Source organism: Stylophora pistillata, chromosome 4 (genome assembly GCF_964205215.1).
Source record: "Stylophora pistillata chromosome 4, jaStyPist1.2, whole genome shotgun sequence".
Classification (NCBI taxonomy): Eukaryota; Metazoa; Cnidaria; class Anthozoa; order Scleractinia; family Pocilloporidae; genus Stylophora; species Stylophora pistillata.
In genome coordinates, this window is record NC_142522.1 from 35,032,035 (window position 1) to 35,054,029 (window position 21,995).

The 21,995-nt window shown below is 37.0% G+C and overlaps 3 protein-coding genes across 3 annotated transcripts; 2 read left to right on the forward strand and 1 right to left on the reverse strand.

Moving 5' to 3' along the window:
* The first annotated feature begins 2 nt into the window (after positions 1 to 2).
* On the forward strand, positions 3 to 7,110 carry LOC111322951 (guanine nucleotide-binding protein subunit beta-5). The gene is made up of 13 exons (XM_022926192.2): positions 3 to 156; positions 762 to 898; positions 2,401 to 2,442; positions 2,759 to 2,835; positions 3,429 to 3,555; positions 4,189 to 4,286; positions 4,709 to 4,754; positions 5,044 to 5,135; positions 5,394 to 5,442; positions 5,591 to 5,687; positions 6,155 to 6,213; positions 6,346 to 6,453; positions 7,020 to 7,110. The coding sequence occupies exons 1-13, from the start codon at positions 48 to 50 to the stop codon at positions 7,029 to 7,031; spliced, it is 1,053 nt and encodes a 350-aa protein (XP_022781927.1). The 5' UTR covers positions 3 to 47; the 3' UTR covers positions 7,032 to 7,110.
* A 1,837-nt stretch (positions 7,111 to 8,947) lies between these two features.
* On the reverse strand, positions 8,948 to 15,344 carry LOC111322950 (uncharacterized). Its single transcript, XM_022926191.2, has 3 exons — positions 14,569 to 15,344; positions 11,385 to 11,600; positions 8,948 to 10,105 (listed from the first exon to the last, which is right to left on the reverse strand). The coding sequence occupies exons 1-3, from the start codon at positions 15,194 to 15,196 to the stop codon at positions 9,120 to 9,122; spliced, it is 1,830 nt and encodes a 609-aa protein (XP_022781926.1). The 5' UTR covers positions 15,197 to 15,344; the 3' UTR covers positions 8,948 to 9,119.
* A 203-nt stretch (positions 15,345 to 15,547) lies between these two features.
* LOC111322953 (translocon-associated protein subunit beta) lies at positions 15,548 to 20,526 on the forward strand. Its single transcript, XM_022926194.2, has 6 exons — positions 15,548 to 15,685; positions 16,299 to 16,459; positions 17,915 to 18,013; positions 18,524 to 18,635; positions 19,403 to 19,480; positions 20,313 to 20,526. The coding sequence occupies exons 1-6, from the start codon at positions 15,677 to 15,679 to the stop codon at positions 20,421 to 20,423; spliced, it is 570 nt and encodes a 189-aa protein (XP_022781929.1). The 5' UTR covers positions 15,548 to 15,676; the 3' UTR covers positions 20,424 to 20,526.
* Positions 20,527 to 21,995: the final 1,469 nt, after the last annotated feature.

Consider the following 21,995-nt stretch of genomic DNA (forward strand, 5'->3'; position numbering starts at 1 on the left):
AGCTTGCTGATATTAGCATAAATTAAAGCCCTCGGTAAACAGATAAGATGGCGGCGAGCTCATCTTCAGAAGAATCGCTTGCCTCGCTTTGCAGGGAAGCGGAGCAATTGAAAGTGAAGATAGATGAAGAGAAGCAAAAGGTTAATGATCTTCAACGTAAGTTGTTATCTATTGATCAAGAGGTTATCGTCGGTATCTGTCACCTGTTCAAATATGAAAATGAACATCGTACATTGGCTTTCGAAACCGGGTTGATCTTTTGCATCAACTGTTATCTCGGAACGTGACTTTAGATTGTGCTCGCGATGGGCTCTCTCTGGTCATATTACTGTGATTGCTAATCTTCGTTATTTAGTGATTTAACTTTTACTCATGCTTTCAAGCGCGTTACAATCACGTACTGCAGTAGTCGAGTCTTCACTAATCTTTCGATTCGCTTGTCTTGGGCAGATGTGATTTGTACGAGACCACATTTAGACGAGAGTTGTGCAACATCATGCCTTTAGATATATTGCTTCTCCTTGTTCATGGACATCGTTTGAAAGTTGTGTCAATGTATCGCGTACCGTGATGATTAATTTAAGATAGTGAAAAATGTTCGGCGAAAAGATCAATTAACTTAACAAATAGATTCCATGTTATCGTGCATCTGTTTAGCAGAATAAAAAACCGGCCCACGAGGCGCAGCAAAGTGTCACTGACGACCAAGTTGTTTCCTTCTATTCCATTTACGACTGACTTAAAGGGTTCTTTAATTTCAGTAAAAGATGTTGCTCAAAGGGTGGACAGCCTTCTCCACTCACATCTCAAAGTACGAAGAATTCTGAAGGGCCATCAAGGAAAGGTGCTCTGTTTAAATTGGGCACAGGACAAACGTCACCTGGTCAGCAGCTCACAGGTTGAATGATTTGAGTGACATTTGATATCTCCTACTATCACTCTTGCTTTAATCAGTCGAGAATGTGATTGTCGACATTGCCACTAATTACAGGGCAATGGCACAATCAGGTAGTCTCAATGTCTGATGAGACGATCAATCAATCAATAAACTTTATTTACCCTTGAATTTACGGTGTAGCACTCGGGTGCTAATATCTTTGAGCCAACTACATTAATAAATAATTATAATAAAAAGTTAATTCTAAAACAGATAGGATAACTAACTACCTAGAGACAACTAACTAACAAATTATCTTGATGTAGAAAGGTTTGCAGTTCCTGCCCTTCTAAGTAAATTATTGTTCCCAGTAGATAACAGTCGTTGAAAAGAAGTAAAATCAGAAGTAGTGCGGGTGATGGTCAGGACGAGAATTCCAAGATATTGCTGCCAAGTAACTAAAGGAATGGATACCATAAGAAGTGGTCAATGGTTTAGGCAAACAGAGTATAATTGTTATTCTTAAAAAATAGGTGCTATAGTACAAGGGAAACATATCTTTTAAATATCTTGGATAATCAGAAAGATGTAGACATTTAAAAATAGTAAGAATCCTGTTTTGTAAACGCTTGTCCTTAAGGTTTACAGTTCCTGCCCTTTTAAGTAAATTATTGTATTCAGAGTTAAAATCCTTGAATATAAATCAAAGAATATGTTTGTTTAAAAGATCCAATTTATCAGAATCTTGTTTACTAGATACTACTTGTTTACGATGGAAGGAGACTTATGATCAGTGGATCACTTCTTTCTCTTTGCTACCTTAATGTTTGATGCTCACTGCCTGCCTCCTGTCCACTCCCAACACATTGCAGTGTTTTGTCCTTCTAACCTTGTGACTAGATTCTTGACTGATAATTTTTTGATGGGGTGGGGGGCAGTAGAGGAGGACTAGTGATGAGGGGCTTTGCCATAATTATATGATGAGAACACCTTTAGCATTTTAATTTGCTATAAAACATCATTTAATTGCACTTTCCTAAGTACTTTTACCACTGGTTATTTAGTCCTTATGGAGTGGTTCGTTTAGATAAGCAGTGAATAGGCAAAAAAAAAAAAAATTCTAGTTTTAGTTAATTAGTTAGTCATCTTGAAATATAAACCACATGCATACATGTAGATATGTTGCAGGTATTAATTTTTTTGCTTTTAGTTTATTTTTAACTAGTAGGTAGTTTTTTTTTTAACTAGATAATTTAGTTTTGTCAACTGAGTTGACGATATAAACTGGTCACTGTAAAGAGTTGTGAAGCTGCCATTGCAAGCATTAGCCCTTTGCCAGAGTGAAAGGTGAAACACTAATGCTCAAAACATTGACTTAAGAAATGGACTTTATGGCAGCCTGTGTGATAGACAGTCAGCTCTACTTATTGCTAACTCCCTAAAGAGCAGTGATCAACTTTTTCAGAGGTGATAGTCCTTATTTTATTCTATTCTTGAGTATTTGATTTCCTTTCTTTTTTTAGGATGGAAAAGTGATTGTTTGGGATGGGTTTACAACTCACAAGGTATGTAATTTATTTTCTCTACTAAATAAAGTATGGATTAGCTTTGAATGATGTCTCACGGTAGACAAAATAAAGTGGAAGCTTCTTTTGATATATTCAAATTTATTTTGGGGACAGGACTGACTAGACACAAGCAAAAAGAACATCTCTTGTTAAGTCCTCCAAGCCTTTTTTTTTGAGCTGGATTTTGATCTATCAAAATGGCTTATTGTGTAAAAAAAAAACAAACAAAACAAACAAAACAAAACCTGTTAACCAGTCTAGAATCAAAAGATATATGTTCCCTTATCCTTTTTCTCCTTTTTTTCTCCAACAGGAACATGCCATTTCCATGCCAACAACATGGGTCATGGCATGTGCTTATTCACCAACAGGCACCATGGTTGCTTGTGGGTAAGTTAAGTTTTCATTTTTAATTGAAAGTCATTGTAGTCCCATTTGATATGCTTTGCTTTACTATTCTCTATTGTAGGCATAAAAAACTAGTTCCTTTTTGATGAAAAATTGACGCAAAACTACTTCCAGTCACCCTAACATTGATCAGCATCCATTTTCTCTATATTCTTCTCCATGTATTTCGTTTGGTACAGACAAGGAGAATTTCTTGAACAATCAATTGAAAACTTGCCTTAATTATTCTCATGATCATAATGAATGATTCATCAGTAATTACTGTAACAAGAAATAAGATGCTTGTACACCACTCTAAGGTTTTAAAGGATCAAGAGTTTTCTACTTTGTCCATTTACACAGTACTGTCATTAAGTTTTTGAGCTTGAAAAATGTGCTTGACTGTTTATCTGAGTTCTTTTTTATAGGCATAAATGTTTTTTGTTTTTGGACTGAAGAATACTTTTTGTCTACCCAAGATTTTCAGTCACCAACCTGTCCATTTATATATATTTTTCTTGGTAATGGGAAGTGGGATTAGGACAAATCTTTTAGTTGGAACATCATTTGAGTTAATTACTCTAATTTCCTCCTAGGGGACTTGACAACAAGTGTTCTTTGTTTAAATTGAGCTTTGATGATGATGCTGCCACTAAAAAACACACTGTTGCCATGCACACCAGCTACATGGCTTGCTGTACATTCACAAATTCAGACCAACAGGTGAATACAGCACAGTGATAAGAGTGTTATCATTAATTAGTTAAATACTGGTTTGTTGTAACTTAGTAATTAGCATGCAACAAGAGAAAAAGTGTCCTTATGATAAACGCATAGGAATTCTGATCAGAAGGTCCAGGGTAAATCTATGACTGGGTTGTGATGCTGTCTTGTTGCAGAGGACACTTGACACAGACTCACAATGCCTCACTATATTCAGGGGTATGAATGGGAGGGAGACCTGGGTTGAACTAAATGAGCATCCTATTCAGGTTGATGAGCAGTTATCCAATCCACTTCATGCTATCATCATGGAAACTGGAATAAACCCTGGCAATGTGGGCCATTTGGTTTGTGTACCAACTTTACTTTACTGTCTTGTTATTGCAAGAAAAGATACTGGACAGCTCTACAATTTTGGCAAAAATTCCAAAATATGAGTGAGAGAGGTTGAGGATGAAAATGTGCTTTCTAACAAAAAAATTCAAATGCAAAGAAACAGAAATGAGGGACTAACCACAACCATGCCCTGCACCTATATTGAAAATGTCTTAACATGATATAAAAGGTTGAAAACGGTCACTTTTTCTATGTGTGAGCTTAATAAGCTTTGTCTTCCATGTTTGTGTTTTGTAGATACTGACTGGCAGTGGAGACACAACCTGTGCCTTATGGGATGTTGAGTCAGGACAGCTGTTGCAAAGTTTTCATGGGCATTCGTCTGATGTGATGAGGTAGGGAGTGGCATCTATCTATTGCTTTGTCTACACATTCCAAATTTTCTAATATTTTGAACTTAGACAGCTTCTCTAGAAGTGTTACACCCTAACATCAGTATTGATATTCTCCACACTGTTCTGACTAGATTTCCTATGGTATTGACAAGCAGAATTTGTTTGAAAATCAAGAGCTTCTTGATCATTTCTGTTATTCTCATATCCTTAATAAATTATATGTAATTCAAGGGTGATAATGTGAGGAGAAATTAGAAGCCAGTCACTCTCAGGAGATGAAGGGTATAAAAAGTCAGACTATCTGAGTCTGTCATTGTCCCTGGATGTCTAAAATCTGGGGTTTCTTGTACCCTGACTATGCCTCAACGACTAACCAAAGAAACAAATTTAACTAAAGGTGCTTTTGAATTAATTATTTACAGCATTGATCTTGCACCATCAGAGGGAAGGAATATATTTGTTTCTGGTGTAAGTAACCTCATTCAATCTTTTTAATACTTAACCAGATAATAATGCAGAAATTAGAGGAAGTGTTTTTTTTTTATTATAAGAATCACAATGTTTGAATATAGAATCATTATACATCATCAAGCATTGTGTTACCTTTTGTCAGTTTACAGAATCATTCTAAATTAATTGTGAGCAAAACTACTGAGACAACTGCAAATTCTGTCTTAACTTGAAGTTTGTTTTTATTGGTTAAATATCCTCTATTACTCTGAATCACTGAAACTTTTTTTTTTTTTTTGTGGTGTAGGGATGTGATAAAACTGCCCTTGTTTGGGACATAAGGACTGGGCGGTCTGTGAACTCATTTCAAACACATGAATCCGACATCAATGGAGTAAGGTACTACATGAAGCTCTAGCACTACAGACTACTGTTCATTGGGGTATTACATACCATGCTTTACTTGCCCAGTCATTTATAACAAAGTTTGTGCACACCTAAGTGGGTTGCAAACTCAGAGTGATTCTCAACCATTGTTCCCCATTGCCAAACAACTGTTGGAGATCTAACTAAGTTTGATAGCCAGCACTTATAATAACAGAATGATTTAATTTATAAGTCATTTGTAAACAGGCCTCTTTGTTTTGTTCTTGTTAGGTTTTATCCCAGTGGTGAAGCATTTGGCACTGCTTCAGATGATGCAACGGTGAGGATTACAGTTTCATTACATTTCCTTTCAGACAATTTACTACTTAGATCATACTTTGATTATTAATTTGATGCTTGTTGACCTTTCTTAAGGCCTTAAGGTGGTATTATGCCTGGTATAGATATGTCACCTTTTTTCTCTGCAGTGCCGTTTGTATGATTTAAGGGCAGATCATGAGTTAGCAGTGTTTTCCAAAGAACACATCATTTTTGGAGCTGCTGCTCTAGACTTCTCATTAAGTGGTTAGTACTCAGAATGATACATAGAGGTTGGGTTGATCTGAGATTTTAAATCTAAGCTTCTACACTAAGGAAGGCACTATTTGATATGCCAGATTTTAAAGTGAAGGAATCTGGTGCTTTAAGAACAGTGCACAGAATTATTGGTCAGGGTCAGATTTTGTTGTACTGAAATGTTGAAAGAGGACTGTGACAACATTTCAAGTCATTTATTAAAAGTCCAAAATAATTATTATTGCTTGAACACAAAACACACTTAAAAAAAATTTAATAAGGTCAAGGAAAAAGCACCTCCAATGAAAAATTATGGAAGGGTGGTTAAGGAGTGATGTAGAAGATGAAAACATGTTGTAATTTATTTATCTTCCATTCACAACTGATGGCAATATATTGAAACAATCGTATGGCTATTCATGTACAAATTCACGATTAAAACAAGATTTACACAATCATGTTTTTGTTCATTATAGGAAGATTATTGTTCACTGGTTATCATGATTACACCATGAATGTCTGGGATACTCTCAAGGTATGTAAGATGACCATGACAGAACAATGTGTACTTCATACGATCAAAGTTAAGATATTACTGACTTTGACTGGTATACCTCAAGGATTGTGATAAAAAGTAAAAATGTAAATTTCTGTCAATAACTTACAGGCTGAGCAGCTGTCAGTGTATTATGCCCATGATAACCGCATCACTTGTCTAGAAGTATCCCCAGATGGGACAGCAGTTGGCACAGGAAGCTGGGACAATACGCTAAGAGTAAGTTGAGTTTCAATTTCTATAGAACTTCAATCAACAGAAAAATTACGTGATGCATTAAAACTACTTTGATTTAAGGAAGTATTCAGAAAATGAAGTTTAGAATTAACTCCTACCAGTTTCTCACAATACATCCTCTTCCTCATTCAGTGGAACAAAGTGCAAAATTGTAGGAAAGGAGAAGGGTGAAACAGGGGGTGTAAGAGATGAATTGGCTAGCCATTCTAGAGTGTTTTAGAATGTGGTCTATGCAACTGTGTTCTAATTACTGGTACTTGACTGTAGCACAGTTATATTGTCAGCATAGTTCAGCGTTCAGCTTTTACACAGCACATTTTTTCTTTTTTTTACCCAAATTTTGCCTTTCTTTAGGAATATAAAAGGAAAGCTAGAAGAAGCATTGTATTTAAAAACTGCTGAACCTCTTTGGTCAAAAATGAGACCTTAAAAAATTTGTATAGAAACAACATTTATCTTTGCCAGCTATTGACAGGAACCTCCAAAGAGCACCTTAAAAGCTAGGCTGCTTCCTCAATTGTTGTTAACCAGTTTTGTTTTGTTTTTAGGTTTGGGCCTGAATAAACCATTGTTATGTATGCATCCTCCATCCATCATAATAAGAGTTCACAGATTTTGCTCATGGTTGGTTGATCAGCATGTGAACCCTTAGAAGCTTCAAAACTGATTTCAGCTTGCAGTGTCTACTTCATGGATTTTGCATCAAATTTTTCTTTTTAAGTTCATAAATTTTTTGTCCTTGTTACAAAAATGCCAACTCATTAAAAAAAAAGAGAGGTCTGTGGGTGCAGCAAAGCTGCAACCATGAGCACTATGGCTGGAAACCTTAAGGGGTCCAGGGGCATGTGGAGGCTGAAGAATTTTCAGAACTGAAGAACTAGTTAGGTACTTGCTTCCTCTACAGAACTGCAGAAGTAAAATGATGGCTTTGGCCGGGAACATTTTGCTCTGAATCAAGCAATTCTTGACTAAATACTCTTATTTACTTTGTATTCATACAACTTAAAGATGTATCTTGTGAATTATTTAATGAATTTCAGGGTATATATTTTCATTGTTAAGTAATATATGTATAAAATTGAAACATGATTTTAAGGTTGATTTGAAGCAAATTATCAAGATATGATGTACTAGATTTTTCTAACTAAATTGAAAATCGCATACAGTAATTGAAATGTAAATAAGAGAATAATTTTGAATAATTTTTGTCAGTATACTCAAGAGAGAGTTTATGTAATGTGTGCAATTTGACAATGGAAAAGAAATTTTTATTTTCAAAGTTCCCTGTGTGGTGAAATTATTAGAGAAAAGAGTATCTACCATCAAACCAGGCCATGGCCTGAATCAGACCTATTCGTCTGGTGTTCAGCTGGAAACCATTTTTCCCTCATGATGTTATGTCACTGTTTCATTTAGCTAACACAGACTTATGAGTAAATGTTTTTAATATCAGTTATCATTCTTTTCCTATTCTGCTTGTTATCAGTCTCCTTGCCCTCTTCCCCTAAAGGGCTCTGTCACAGGAAATTTTACTTCTCAGTTGTGTCATAATGATTATAATGTGAGGAAACAGTGCTAGGCATGATGAGACACAGTGTTTCAGAATTGGATTTTAAAAAACTACTCTGGGACAAGCACTGGCAGACTCCACAGGTCCATTTTGTTGCTTTAGGTGATAGTTTTTTTGTATCATTTTCAAAACCTCTGAAACCCTCCTGTAGAATGGAAGTTCGACCTTAAAAAAATAGGCCCCAGAAACTTTATTTCAAGACCCCCTGGAGATCACAACTCAGGCAAAGACAAATTTTATTTAGAACTCATAGCCATAATTAATGAAATATTGCTTTCCACAGAAAACCACTGTCCACTACAAACTTCACGAATTGAATGTATATATAACATATAATTTCTCTGACACAAGAAAGGTTATACTCAAATTACAAAACCTTATCTTTCTACGAGCATGCTACAGCCTCACGACGGACTGAAACATTAACTCTTGAAATTCAAAAAATATATCACTATATAGGAATGTTATGTAGCTTCTCCTAAATAAATGTTCATGCCCTGAATAAAATCTCAGAGAAAATACTTCTCTTTCAAACACACATGACAAAGCTTTTGTGCCAAAAAAGTGCAAACAGCTTTTTGGTACACTTTCAAAATTTTTGGCAAGATATAGCTCCTGTTGCTAAACCAACTTGTGTTGATGTATTAAAAATCATTATTATCAATATGTAATTTTTGCAATACATTTGTGTCCATTTTCAAAATAATGTACCCAAGAACACACTGTTGACAAGCCATGGAAAGGTAATGTTCAACTAGAAACAAAAGAAACTTGTTTATTTCAAAAGTGTGACCCAGCAAAGTGAGAGGTGCATGTCTTGGATGATTGCTTAATAGTTAGATAACAACCAAGTTTCTTTAGAGTGTATTCCTTGAAAAAATTATTGACGATTCCACCTTTTTTCTGTTTTCTAAGAAAGGTTTAAAAATGCATGACTTATATTTTCTATTCGTCTCCAGTCTGCCACAAATTACTCTCACCTTGCTGAAAATGAAAATCACCACAGAAAGCCATAATATGCCTTCTTTGCACAAAAGCAATTAAAAAAACTGTTCTATTAGTAATTATTAGCCTTTAATTACTGAATAATGCAAGTTCTGGATTGGACAGTTTGCTCCTCCTGCGAAATTTGTGAGTCTGGCCTGTGTGATGAGGAAGCCTGCACTGAAGCCAAGTATGCTTCTCTGTGTGCCCGCGGCATCTCACCAGAAAAATTACTTCTTGCAGGGGAGGCCACTCTGTCATCAGTTACCTGCTCATAGATGTGATCTCCTTGTGTTGACTTCAGTGGTTCTCTGGAGGCCAAATTTCTAGCTCTCTGTGATTGGCGGTATTTTCTCTCTCTTCTTTCCCTCTCCCTGATAACATGTTCCTCCTCAGTCGAACTTGTAGATGTCATTTTCCTTTCTCTTTTCCCATTTGCTGTTTTCCTCTCCTGATGAACTTCAGCTGCAGTAGTTGTCACCCTTTGGAACATATGACGATCCTTGATGCCCTGTACATTCTCTTCCACCTCTTCATCGCTAGAAGTGGACACCTCTCCCGAACCTGATCCCTCAGACTCCTCGGAAGTAGTTTGATCCCCGTCAATTCCCCTTGCAATCAACTGATGATGCTCCTGTCTTGAGCGTGTTTTACCAACTCGCTTTCCTGTCTTATTACTCCTCTCTACACTGTCTACAACATCACTTTTCATGCTGTTCAATCTTATTGGCGGCAACCTACCATTCAATTGCTTTGACACAATCAATTGGCATTCTAATGCATTTGTAAGTTTGCTGACAATTCTGCTGTTATGTTCAGGGTGTGCTTCACCAGTAGTTGAAAGAACGGACAGAGCCAACTTATAATACTCCACTGCCTTGTCATATTCCTGGCTCAGAAAGCTGACTGCTGCTAATCCCTCATAAGCTTGCCACAAACCTCTTTTGTCATCAGAGTCTTTTGCTGCCTGAATTGCATGTGAGAAACTCTCTCCAGCTTTGTTGTATTCTCCCAGCTGACTTTGAGCAAATCCCATGTTACAGAAGGATTGCCCTTGGGCTACCCTGTTTGAATGTTCTCCTATAATAATATAGAAGGCAACAGGCAATGAAACAAGCAATGACTTTCTCTTATTTCTCATTTTTAAGAAAATCAAATCAATCTCAACAAAGAAGTTACATTAACTATGGACAGTCTGCATTTTTGTTGATTCCCACAGACAATTCCAACAACAGGGCTGTGGTCTAACAATGCCCAGTGGCCACGGGCATCCTACTTTTGCTCTTAGCAAGGCTACAAATAACCGTAATGGGCAGTCACTGGTCACGTTGTCCGGTCAAACATGCTTTTGCTCAGACACTACCCGTTTTTGGCCGGTCAAATTTTAACAGTCCGAACTCTTGCGATAGTGAACCCAGATTGCACAGTAATCCTTTTACAACTGAAAAAAAACTGAATCCAAGTCGGTCTGGCAATAAAAATTACACGTCAATAATTTTACTACTCTTTACTGCAGAAGCAGCCTCGCATTGAGTACGTGGAAAGGTTACGCAAGATACAACCGCAATTGTCCGCTTTACTTTACATCTGGCAAAATCACTTATAATTAAATATTACACTCTGAGCCCTTTTTTTTTAAAGTTACAGTTGTGAATTTTTGTTAGAGTAAAAGAGTGGTCAGATTCTCCAGGTTTTGGGCCTTTTGCTCGCTTTTTGCACTTTGCAACAAACGCTACTTGGAGTATTCTCCGTCGATGCAACAAGATTATTCTTCGTGAGGGTGCTTTCCAATCATTCAATCCATCAAACAATCAATCACTTTATTTAAGAGTAAATGATGGTATCTAGCCAAATGTAAAACCCTCTACTAACTGGGAACACTTAAATAAAGTAAATAAAATAACGGAAGATACGATGATTTGCGGTCGTGACAGGACTTGATGACATCGCGGAAATTTGCGACTGCCGGGAATTTCTCTACCACTAATTTGTCTACTTTTATATTGTTTTTTTTTGTCTTTTGGAAACATGACTGTGTCCCTTGTGATTAGCAAACAGTTAAAAATTAAAATTTCTTTGAACGAGTCGGTAAAGGACCGGACAAGATGTTGTCCAGTCAGTACCTAATTTTGACCAGACATTGTCCGTTGACCGGCTGTTATTTGCAGCCCTGCTTAGGTGACTCAGGAATCTTAGTTTTTTTCATGAAAAGCATATACTGGGCACCCTGGATTTCACAGTTTCAGAGCACTGGGCTCCCTTTAATGTTTCTTAGAGCACAGCCTTGAACAAGCACATGCTTTTGGTAACAAAAATCCCTGATTACATTTCACATATTCTAAATGTCATGACTTCTTACCATGAAGGCTGACCGCCTGCCTGTGACACTCCATAGCCTTATTGTACTGCTTAAGCTGATTATACACTGCCCCTAAGTTTTGTTGTAGAACAGCTTCCAGTTCCTTGTTAGAATTCTCAGTATGCATAAGGGGAAGTGCTAGTTCAAAGCATTCTGCTGCATTCTCATAAGACTTCAATCCACTGTAAACAAGACCAATGTCATTGTAAACTTTACCTGTAACAAGAGGAAACAGTTTTAATTAGAGCAACTAACGATAATTTCAACACTTAGGCATTGAATGGCATTACTTATTGTTCATATATGGTATCACCCATAAAATAAAGAAACTTGCCATATATATGTTGTAGTTCAATTTTATCCTTGGTTCAAATTTTATTTTCCTTTGTTTCAAATTCATTATCATACATTATCATGACTGAGAACAAAGGAAAATAAAATTTGAACCAAGTATAAAATTGAACTACAACATATATAATATTTCATTATCCCAAACCTTGAAAATGATGGAGAACTTAAAATCCTGTATTTTCATCGAAGAGCTATGAATTCTAAATAAATTTAATATGACTAGCACAATTTATCTTCCCCTCTGCAATCCAGTTTTTAAATTTTTCTACAATGCAAGTCACCAAATACCTTAACAACTACCTGAGGAATAATTTTTTAGGTGAAAACACCTAGTTTCCTTTTTGTTTCGTAGACCTGTTACTCAAAAAGCCTCAAAGGTAGTTAACCTTCCTGTCTGACAAATAAACTCAAGTTTTTCACACAGCAGTCCTTCTTTAACCTAATTTCAACAGAAAAAATGTATATATGCATCCTACACCTTAAAATCAGCAGAGTTGTTGATAAAGAATACACTTTTCAGCACAACTTAATAACAATTTCATCTTTTTCACAAATTTGAATTCAAACTACAGCTCTTTGCACATAAACAGTTACCTACCATTAAACAGTTTTGGTGCTAAATTAATATTCTCTTTGATTTATAACTTACAGCTGTATGTCAATTGGTTTTGAAACAGATCTTGCCAACTTTAACATAAAATACAATTGACTTACATTACTCAAAGAGAGGGAATCAAACCCTTTCAACAGGGTTCAAATTTAATTTTTGGATCATTAACCCTTCATGTTAGTAGACATCTTTTTTACTAACCAAATTATAAAGTTGGTATCCAAGCTCACAAGTTACGATATCTCAAAATTAATATTGAACATTTTGCTAATGACAACCAGGACAAATTAAAGAGCAACTGAAATTGCATGGTGACCTTAAAAACATTGACAATTATGCACCTATTTTAATTCCCTCTCATTTACCATGACTAAAGAACTCTGCATAATTCAGTGCCAAACTGCCAGAACCTTGTGAACAATAATATTTTGGTGTGAATAAGGAGCTGCAACATGGCAGTCTGATAAAGTTGTGTCTAGATTCCCACATTTGACACAAATTCGCATTCGGGGCCTTAGTGCTCAAAATGGCTCGATTCAATCCCAAAGACGGCAAGAACAAATTGTTTAAGACAGAAAACAAGCTAATGCAAGTAAACAACACATAAACCGTTCCTAAAACTTAGTACTTATTTGTAAAAAGGTTATTTCCATAAAACATAATTTAAATATGTTTGAAAATTTTACTAACCATGTTGGGTTAGTTGGACACATTTTTAGTAACCAAACGTTGAAAATTACTAACCATTAGTTAACGGGTTACTGTTAATTTCGAGCCCTGCCTTTCAAAATAATATTTCCCTAATGAAATGTAAAAACCAAAACTAGACCATTCATCAATCTGAGCACCTGTAACTATTGCAGAGCAGAAATTAATGCTAAAAAAAACAGATCTGTTCTATGTAAATGAAAAGTAATCTCATTACTATTAATTTTTACCATTATCATCATTATCACTAATAAATATAAAATACTATTACAATTTGCAATTAAGTATAATCACTTGTCCGCTTTTGTAATCCATTCAAATCCAATTTATAACTAAATATAAGTGGGTTGTAGACTCATTAATTTATGATAATTATTTTGCAGGGGAAGAATTTCAGTGGTAATGACCAGTCTAAGAAATAATTCAACCCTAAGCATATCAAATTAAAATGCAAGCAAGTAATTTGATACTTAGGTTGAATTAAACAGACACGAGCAATAAAATGTACAAAATTAAATAATTGTTGAAAGAAAATTAAAGTCATAATGTCTACTTACAGCACAATAATGTAAAACAGAAACTATCGACACTTAAGGTTAGTTTTGTTTTACATTACTGGAATTCGAACAAAAAATTAAAAATCTTTAGTTAGTGAAAGTGTAACTAGTTTCTGAGCAAGTAACTAAGGCCCTGTTTACAAGCAAGGAGGGTAACCCTTGTGCTAGGGTTACCCTAGCAGGCGGGTCAAAGATAGCCCGGGTTTACAAGCAAAATTTCACAGGTAGGGTTACCCTACCACCCGGGACAACTTACCTATGCTTGGTAACCGCACGCATTGTTATCAATGTTCAAAGGGTCTGGAAACAAGTAAAAAGTTGTCCCAGGTAGGCAAGTTATCCCCAGCAGAGTGTTTACAAGGCAGCTAGTGATAGGGTAACCCTAGCTGCCTTGTAAACATGTTGATGAAAAAAAGAAGAAATGTGGGAGCGTTAGGGTAACCCTCCTGCCAGGGTAACCCTAGCACTAGTGTTACCCTACCTGCTTGTAAACAGGGCCTAAAGGGAAATGATGGAATTCGAAATATTTAAAGGCCAAGGCCTTGTTTGTTGATGCGTTTAAATGATATCGATTATTACCAAATTATACGGGCAGTGATGCTTAACAAAGAGTGTATGGGCCATTCCATTTAAAATCCGCACCCCCCCTATTGAAGGCTTTCCTGTAACACCCCTCCAGAAAATAAATTTTTTAACCCCCTTCAGAATTGCCTGAAATTATCCCCTTCAGAATTTTATGTAGCTATCAAGCAAACCAACTGAACCCCCTTCAGAAACTACTCGTGAGAATTTCTGTCAAGGGTACTTTATGGTGACCCCTCTCAGAAATATGGTTTGACCCCCCTAAGAAAAAATATAGCATTGACCCCCCTCCCCCTAAGAAATCCCAGGCCTTCAATAGGGGGGGTGCAGATATTAAATGGAATGGCCCTGTATACAAACTTTATAGTGTACTTACATTTCAAGCCATTGTCTTCGACATCTTGACAAAGTTCAATAACTTGAGCAAGCACTTTACCACAGGCTGCAATATCCCGAATTTCTCCGAGCAAACTAGCAAGGTTGTTCAAAATAAGCAACTGTGTATTTTTGTCTCCCATTTCCTGAAATATTTCGGCGCATTGTTGGTAAATTTCTGCAGCTTTTTTCAGATCGCCGATGTTCGTCCAGTCTTTACCCAGTCTGAGAAGAGTTTCTCCTCGCATTTCCAAGTTTTTTTGAGCTTTGTATTCTTCAGCAGCGATCTCGTAACATTCCACAGCCTTCTGGATGTCGCTCAGCGCGTCGTAAGCAGTTCCCAAATTGTACTGTAAATCTGCATAATTTGTCCTACCGTCCAACTCCTTATTGGGCGGAAAAGATTTTTTCAAGTATTCTACTCCACGATTAGGATCTCCACGTGCAACATAACACGCTCCAAGATTGAAATAGCAAGCTCTTTCCGTGAATCCCTCTTTCAACCTTTCTGCAAGTTCAACGGCCTTTTCGAATGAACTGCAAGCCTCGTCAATATTTCCTTTAGCAAGCTGCTCATGACCAAGTCTTGTAGCTCCATCTATTTGCTCTGAAATAAATTTCTTGTTCATCTCCGGACCAATATGTCAGAAAACACAGCCTTGAACTAAAAAGGTTTTGTGACAATGTGCGACTGAGGATAAGCACTAAGTCTGCTTACAAGTACTCAAACACAACGCACATGATGTTGTTTCAGGTACAACTGGCGACTTGCAAACCTCCAGAGGCTATTGCAACTGCTCTCGATTGAACTATCAAATGAAATGGTGGGTGCGAAACGGCCTTAAACGCTTCTGAACCAAGCTTGTGGAGTTACACAGCCAATCACCGCTGCAGCTGATCCGTCCAACTTGAGACTGCTTGTGTCTGTTTGGTCTTCGTTGTGAAGGGCAAGGTGACGTCACAGCAGGACCGGCGGCTCAGGTAAACAGTCAGGGAGTCATGCACGAATCGTGCGCCTCGCTTTGGAACACGTCATCTCAATACTGTAGCTTTCTTTTCTTCCTTAGAAATTTGGCGAGACGGTAGTACAGTGGTGTGTAGTAGCAAGAATGAAACCAGTAAGTGCAGATTTTGTCATTTCGCGGTAACCTCTTTGTTACATTACCTTCGAAGTAGGATCAGAGCAGCAATATGAGCTTGATGTCGTTAAAGTTCTCGGATTTTTACAGTCAAAGTACTTGGAGGCAGTTCTTGTCACGTGTAGCTTTGTTTATGAATTGGATATTTGCAAGATACAAACACGCAAAATTGATCATAGTTCTCTAGTTTAAAAAAAGAAACAGCTGTTGTAACTGTTGTTCATAATTTTTTTTAACGTCTGTAATGGCGATGATCCTGAGCTGGTGATTTCACATAGTTTTCACCGTTCTAAAAATATGTCAAAAGAAGTTGTGAATTGTTAATCATAAGTTTTAAGGGCTTGAAAGTACGTCTGAAGCTTTTGACCCCAAGGAGTGACTGGCATGTAGTTTCTCCTTACATTGTCACCCTCGAATCTCACGTTAAGGTCACAAGAATAAAGAAAATTATCATCAACTAAAGAAGCTCTTGGTTGTTAAACAAATTCTCCTCATCAGAATCTTAAATAAATGTATAGAGAACAGTATGGGGAATGTGCATACTGGTGTAAGGATTCAAATGGCTGATGTATTTTTAATTTTTGTGTTTCAGCTGTTTTTGTGTCTCCTTGTTGGAGCCTTCATAGGATGTGCATTAAGCGCTGAAGGTGATTCTAGTGCCAGACTTCTCATCTCCAAAAATATTCTCAACCAATTTGTTGTTGAAGGAAAGGAATTGACAGTGCACTACAGCATCTATAATGTTGGAAGTGGGTAAGGTCATTAATGTGCTGATACACTCAGCTAGCATTATTTTGTCAACCTGTTAATACAATAGAGGGTAATTAAAATAGTCTCAGAGTTTCAACTTCTGTAAGCAGAGTGCCAGCTCTATAGAGCACTTGCCCAAAAATCACCCACATGAAGGGATAGTTTCACTGAACTTTTTTCAAATTGTCTTTTATGATTACAGGACTTTATTGACTGCAAAAGTAGCCCATTTCAATCCCTCAATTTAGTCAGGTTCTTCTCTATATTTTTACTTATTATGAGCCTTACACCCATACACCCAGTGTGGGAGATACATTGGCCTAATGGTCAGTACACTGGACTGCGGGTCCGGGAGTCTGGGTTCAAGACCTGGTGGGGTCATTCATTGTGTTGTGTTCTTGGACAAAACACTTTCCTCTCTCATTGCTTCTCTCCACCTGGGAGTATATATATCTTATTAGACATTTTGTTTTGAAGTATCGCTGAGTATTTTTACGAGTTGTGCCATATTTTGATGAGCCCATAGGGTGAGTCAAAATACAAACAGTGAGTAAAAATACTCAACGATACTACACAACAAAACGGTTAATAAGAGATTTATTATCTTACGCGCCAAATTGTTATTTCAGTGTATGTGAATTTTGCAGATATTTCTAGAGTACAAATATCATGTGATATTTGTACTATCTCATGTGTTATTTGTATCCTATGACGTATATTTGGATAATAGATATGGGTACTGGTCAATTGCCAGGGAAACCTGATGAAATACTGGGGAGAAACCTTGTGATGGACAGGGAGGAGTAATACTGGAGTTCAACTCCAGTTGCTTCATGCTACTTGGAAACAGGAAAAAGCTTTGGCTGGCTAGGCTAATAGACTTAACTTTTTATCTTACACCCATTAACCCTTTCACTTCCAAGATCTGAACATCAATTTCTATATAGTGTCTGCCATATATTGCTTACCATGTTTGCTCTGAGATCAGGTAGAATTTGGTGTTAAATCAGGCAATATCCCTTAGAGGATAATTTACCTACCTCCCATCACTTCTTTGCTTAAAAATGTAGTGCTGTTTCAAGGAGAAATTACTTATTGATCACTCCTTTGAGTGAAAGGGTTAAAGTAGCAACAAAATGTACCAATCACTGTTTTTTCTCCAGAAGCAGAAACAAAATTGTTGACACATTGATCTTTTCAACTCAATTAACATTACTTCAATTTTATCTCTCCTGCCCTCATTAAGTTAACCATTTTTCTCCCCTCTCTTTTCAGTTAACATTGAATGGGGGTAGGGGGGTCTCTTAATAATTTAGAGTGTGATAGAAACAGGACAGTTATTCTTCACATACCCAGTAAATAGAACTCTTCAGACATAATGTGTCAGTTAATTTTGACACTGGTTGTAGTTCCTATTTACTGGGTTCTATATTTTTAACATGATTGTCTACATTTCAGGCCTGCCACATCAGTGTCCTTGTCAGATAATTCTTTCCCAGCGGATGAGTTTAAGGTTCTCCATGGATTACTTTCAGTCAAGTGGAAAACTATTGCTCCGTATCCTTCATATTTATTCAGTTGCTTGTTGTATTTGCTCTTGTGAAAGGTGTTCCCCGCTGCTACAGCAAATGAATTGTTGTTTTGTAAATGTTCATTACTGATATCATGTGCTGATCATGACATTTTTGCCTGATGAGAAAGAAAAGAGAACACATTCTCTCAACCCCAGCTGCTTCCTACAATGAGTTTGTTAGGGACTGTGTTATTATCATAATTATTATCATTGTGAACATGTCCAAAAAAAAAAAAAAAAAAACTGAAAAAACTTGAATAGTTAAGACTGTCATGAGGCTCAAACCTTACTGTTGTTACCTTTACCTTTTTTTGATCATGACCCTAAGAAAAGAGAGCCAATCACCAAAGTTGATTTTGGGAATTTTTGTATCAGTCTGGGTCCAAAAGTGAAGAGGTTCTCAGCCAGGTCTGCTGCAGACTAGTGGGTTTATGACATAACATTGTAAATCAAAATAAGAATAAACCACCAGTCTTCCTTAACTGGCCCATCAGTGGTTCAAATGTATCACACACTATCATCCTGGAACCATTAAAGTCTGGTATATTTAACTTCACCGCAGCACAGGTCACCTACAAAGCTTCTGAAGATGCCACAGATTCTCAGGTTAACTCTCTGAATAGTTTATATGTGTTCACACTCTTGGTAGTTGCAACTTAGAGACTATTTACCCCTTAACATCCAAAAGTGATTCACATGCAACTTCTCCCTAGAATATCCATACATTATCTTGCAATCAGTTAATGAGAATACTCAAACTTATCAGGTAGTTGTAATCTCAATACACTGAATGCAAATATGGTGTCCAATTTGAATTGCCATTGTTCTGGACTCACTAGCATTGTCTTCGCATGGAAACACAGAAGGATTGTGACATGTGTGAGGGGCTAGTGAGTCCAGAACAATAGCAACTCAAACTGGACGCCATATTTGAATTCGGTGTATGAAACACCAAATTCTTGTAGCTAATTTGCAAGGAAATGTGTAGCAACTGGAGGGGAGAATTATTAATCAGATCTTGTGAGTTTAAAGGTTAAGATCATTTCTTAACAAAAGGGAAACTTGTGGTATGCTGTCTCATTTTGGGTGCTTTGCAGGGTGTGTTGTGCCTCAGGTTTCATAAAAGTCTTGGAATACCTTGGAAGGTCAATGAATTATAATAAACGACGTAAAAGCCAGAAAATTTCATGAAATCTGAGTGAGGTTCACAGAAAGGCATGGAAAATAACTAAAAATGATTTTTATGAGAATATCAAAGCAAGAATTACCATCATTTTGAAACCAAATTCCTGATGTAAGGTCAAAGGAAACATTGAAAGATACTTATTTAAATTTGTATTAATTGAGATTTTGATATGTTCTTTTCCTGGTAGATTGCTTTTTCTACAAGCCCAGGAGAAGGAGGAATTATGCCTCAAAATGAATATGATCGTAAACATTCTCCACATTTAGTAAGTTTGGCAGTCTTTCACACTGTGTATTAATGGGAAATGAGGGCAGGAGTTTCCATCTCACCATTTAGCTTTTATTTAGATTAAGTATTTTTGTAGTAAAACTGCAGATAGAAAATAAGATCTGTAGCACCTAAACATGCAAAGTGATGATACCTGTGTTCCTCAATGCAAAGGCTTCTGGAACAGGCCACAGATGAAAAAAAAAAAAAAAAAGTAATTTACTGGTACTTTTTATTTTACCCATAAGGATTTAATCTGTTCTTTCTTTGGATTGGTAACTTAACATACATCTGGCCTTTTTCCTGTTTTGTTGAAAGTTTTCTTTTTCCAGTTGGCCTATAGATTATTTTCTAAACCTTTCCTGTACCTGTATGTTTGTTAATTTGTTCATCCATCCATTTGTTTTATTCTTTTTCTTGCAAGCTCCAGGAGAAATAATTCATTTAAACAAAAGTAACTTCAACAAATTGTGTCTACAGCTGTTTTTAGAAAGGTTGTCAGAAAAAAAGGAAAAAGGTGCATGCAACAATCTTGAAAGGTGATTTGGGTATCTGGTAATCAGTGAATTTTGCTAAGTCAAATAAATAAATTCATCAAACTTGTAATGCCATCTCTTAACAGTGAGGTTTTCTCAGATCTGACTTCATTACCTTGCAAGGTTGTTGCATGTACTTTTACCCTTTTTCAGACAAACTTTCTCAAAACAACTCTCTCCTCCTCTTCCTGTTTTTATGAACACTGATATTTGTGGCACAACTGTGTGTCCACTATGCAGGTTTAATCAGCTCCTCCAATGTGCTTACAGGAATCAATATTTCCTCCTTTATAGGTTGACTGGGGTCTTTTTAGCCTGATGTCTTTACCCACCATTCTAATACCGTTTCTTGTCTGGTTTCGGAGCCACTCAAAGTATGAAAACTTCAAGGCAAAGAAGAACTAAAGCCAAGTAGAAATGTGAAAGGGTCATGTTACATCCATACATCCCTTAACAGGAAGTCTGTTTAATATTAAATGAATTTTAATAAAAACGTTTTTACGCAGAATGTATGTGTGGTCTGTGGATTTTTAGGGCCCATAGAAGCTCCTCCCATAAGAGGGGATCTAATTCCCAGGCACTCTCTTCTTCTCACCCCCTAAAACTCTAGGGGAAGGGAGGATAAGAGAGACATGTTAACGAGTTTACCTGGAGAGGGTTTAAGCGGGATATTTGATCGACTCTCGTGGCTGTTGGTGGGCTCAGTTTCTGGCACTTATTCAAGTCTGCTCTTTTCCCCCACAACGATAAAAGGCTGGACTATAATAATAATAATAATAATAATAATGATATACGTTAATTGAAGCTCCCCCTTAGGGGCTTTTCAGCCACAATGTAGACTAACTAAGAGCTTAAAAATCCCCACTGGCAGTGGGGATTTTTAAGTAAATAAATAGCCTCTGTAAATAGCCCAGTGGGCTATTTACAGAGCGCAGCCGAGGAGTTGAACTAGGGGCAACCGAGAACAAATCCAGTGAGTGGCAGGGTGGAGGACTCTAACCCGGGACACCGGATTACAAGTCCAGCACCCTAACCACTCGGCCACGACGCCTCCTACTCGTTCTCATGTTCTCATGCTCGTTCTCGACTAGTTCTCATGCCTAAACTGCAAATGCTTATCAACGACCAAGAGCATTTCTACTTCCTTGTTGTTGTTAGTCCATTACCCCTTCCCCCCCCACCCCTAACCCTATCTTTGCAACACTCAGAATTTTGTCAAGTTCCCTTGAGAGTTCACCAGAGGTGGAACAGCTGGGTCAAACAACAAACAAGGCAACGCCAAGTGACAGGACTGGTTGGAGAATGAAAGCATAAAGGATGCTCTAAGCGCATGAAACTAAAAATGCCCTTACTCACGAGTACAAGCTCATAAATTTTCATTAAGGAATGAGGCTCACTGCGGACTTCAATTAGCCAATAACCTCTCGTTTATTTTAACATGATTGTTGGTTAACAAGAGAAAATTAAAACACTGTTTTGAAATTTCTTCAAAACCACGTAAGCCAAGTTAGTCGCTTTTTTTAAATTTGTCTCCATCCATATTATGATAGATTTCTAGGAACTAATCAACAAATGGTAAACACCACAGCGTACACTATTGAGTTATGGATGCACGTGGGAGGTTGCTAAGCACGAAAGAAGCGTAAGAGTCGCTCGAGGCGATAGCCGAGAGCGACTCTAGCTTCTTGAATGCTTAGCAAACCTCCCAAGTGCATCCATAACTCAATAGTGTACGCTGTGGTGTTTACCATTTGTTTTATAACATAACATTGATACATTGTAGCTAAAGAGTTCCCGTTTATTTAACAAATCTTACGCGACCAGAAAAAACAAGCGCGCGCGGAAAAATAGTCTTTGCATTTGCTCACGTCAGCAGCGTACACCCATGGGCAAATGGGAAACGCTAAATTGACCAATCAGAGCGCGCGCTTTACTTTGGTTATGTTATAAAAGTATATAGGTTCATTAGAAAAAATA

Bases quoted from the DNA above. Each gene is read 5' to 3' on its own strand.
- LOC111322951 (XM_022926192.2), top strand. From the start codon at position 48: ATGGCGGCGAGCTCATCTTCAGAAGAATCGCTTGCCTCGCTTTGCAGG. The intron at 4,287-4,708 runs GTAGGGAGTGGC...AATTATTTACAG, and splicing joins CATTCGTCTGATGTGATGAG to CATTGATCTTGCACCATCAG. The intron at 5,688-6,154 runs GTTAGTACTCAG...TGTTCATTATAG, and splicing joins TCTAGACTTCTCATTAAGTG to GAAGATTATTGTTCACTGGT.
- LOC111322950 (XM_022926191.2), bottom strand. From the start codon at position 15,196: ATGAACAAGAAATTTATTTCAGAGCAAATAGATGGAGCTACAAGACTT. The intron at 11,601-14,568 runs GTAAGTACACTA...CTCTTGTTACAG, and splicing joins CGAAGACAATGGCTTGAAAT to GTAAAGTTTACAATGACATT. The intron at 10,106-11,384 runs GTAAGAAGTCAT...ATATTATTATAG, and splicing joins GCAGGCGGTCAGCCTTCATG to GAGAACATTCAAACAGGGTA.
- LOC111322953 (XM_022926194.2), top strand. The intron at 18,014-18,523 runs GTATCCTTCATA...CTGGCCCATCAG, and splicing joins AAGTGGAAAACTATTGCTCC to TGGTTCAAATGTATCACACA. The intron at 19,481-20,312 runs GTAAGTTTGGCA...CCTCCTTTATAG, and splicing joins GTAAACATTCTCCACATTTA to GTTGACTGGGGTCTTTTTAG.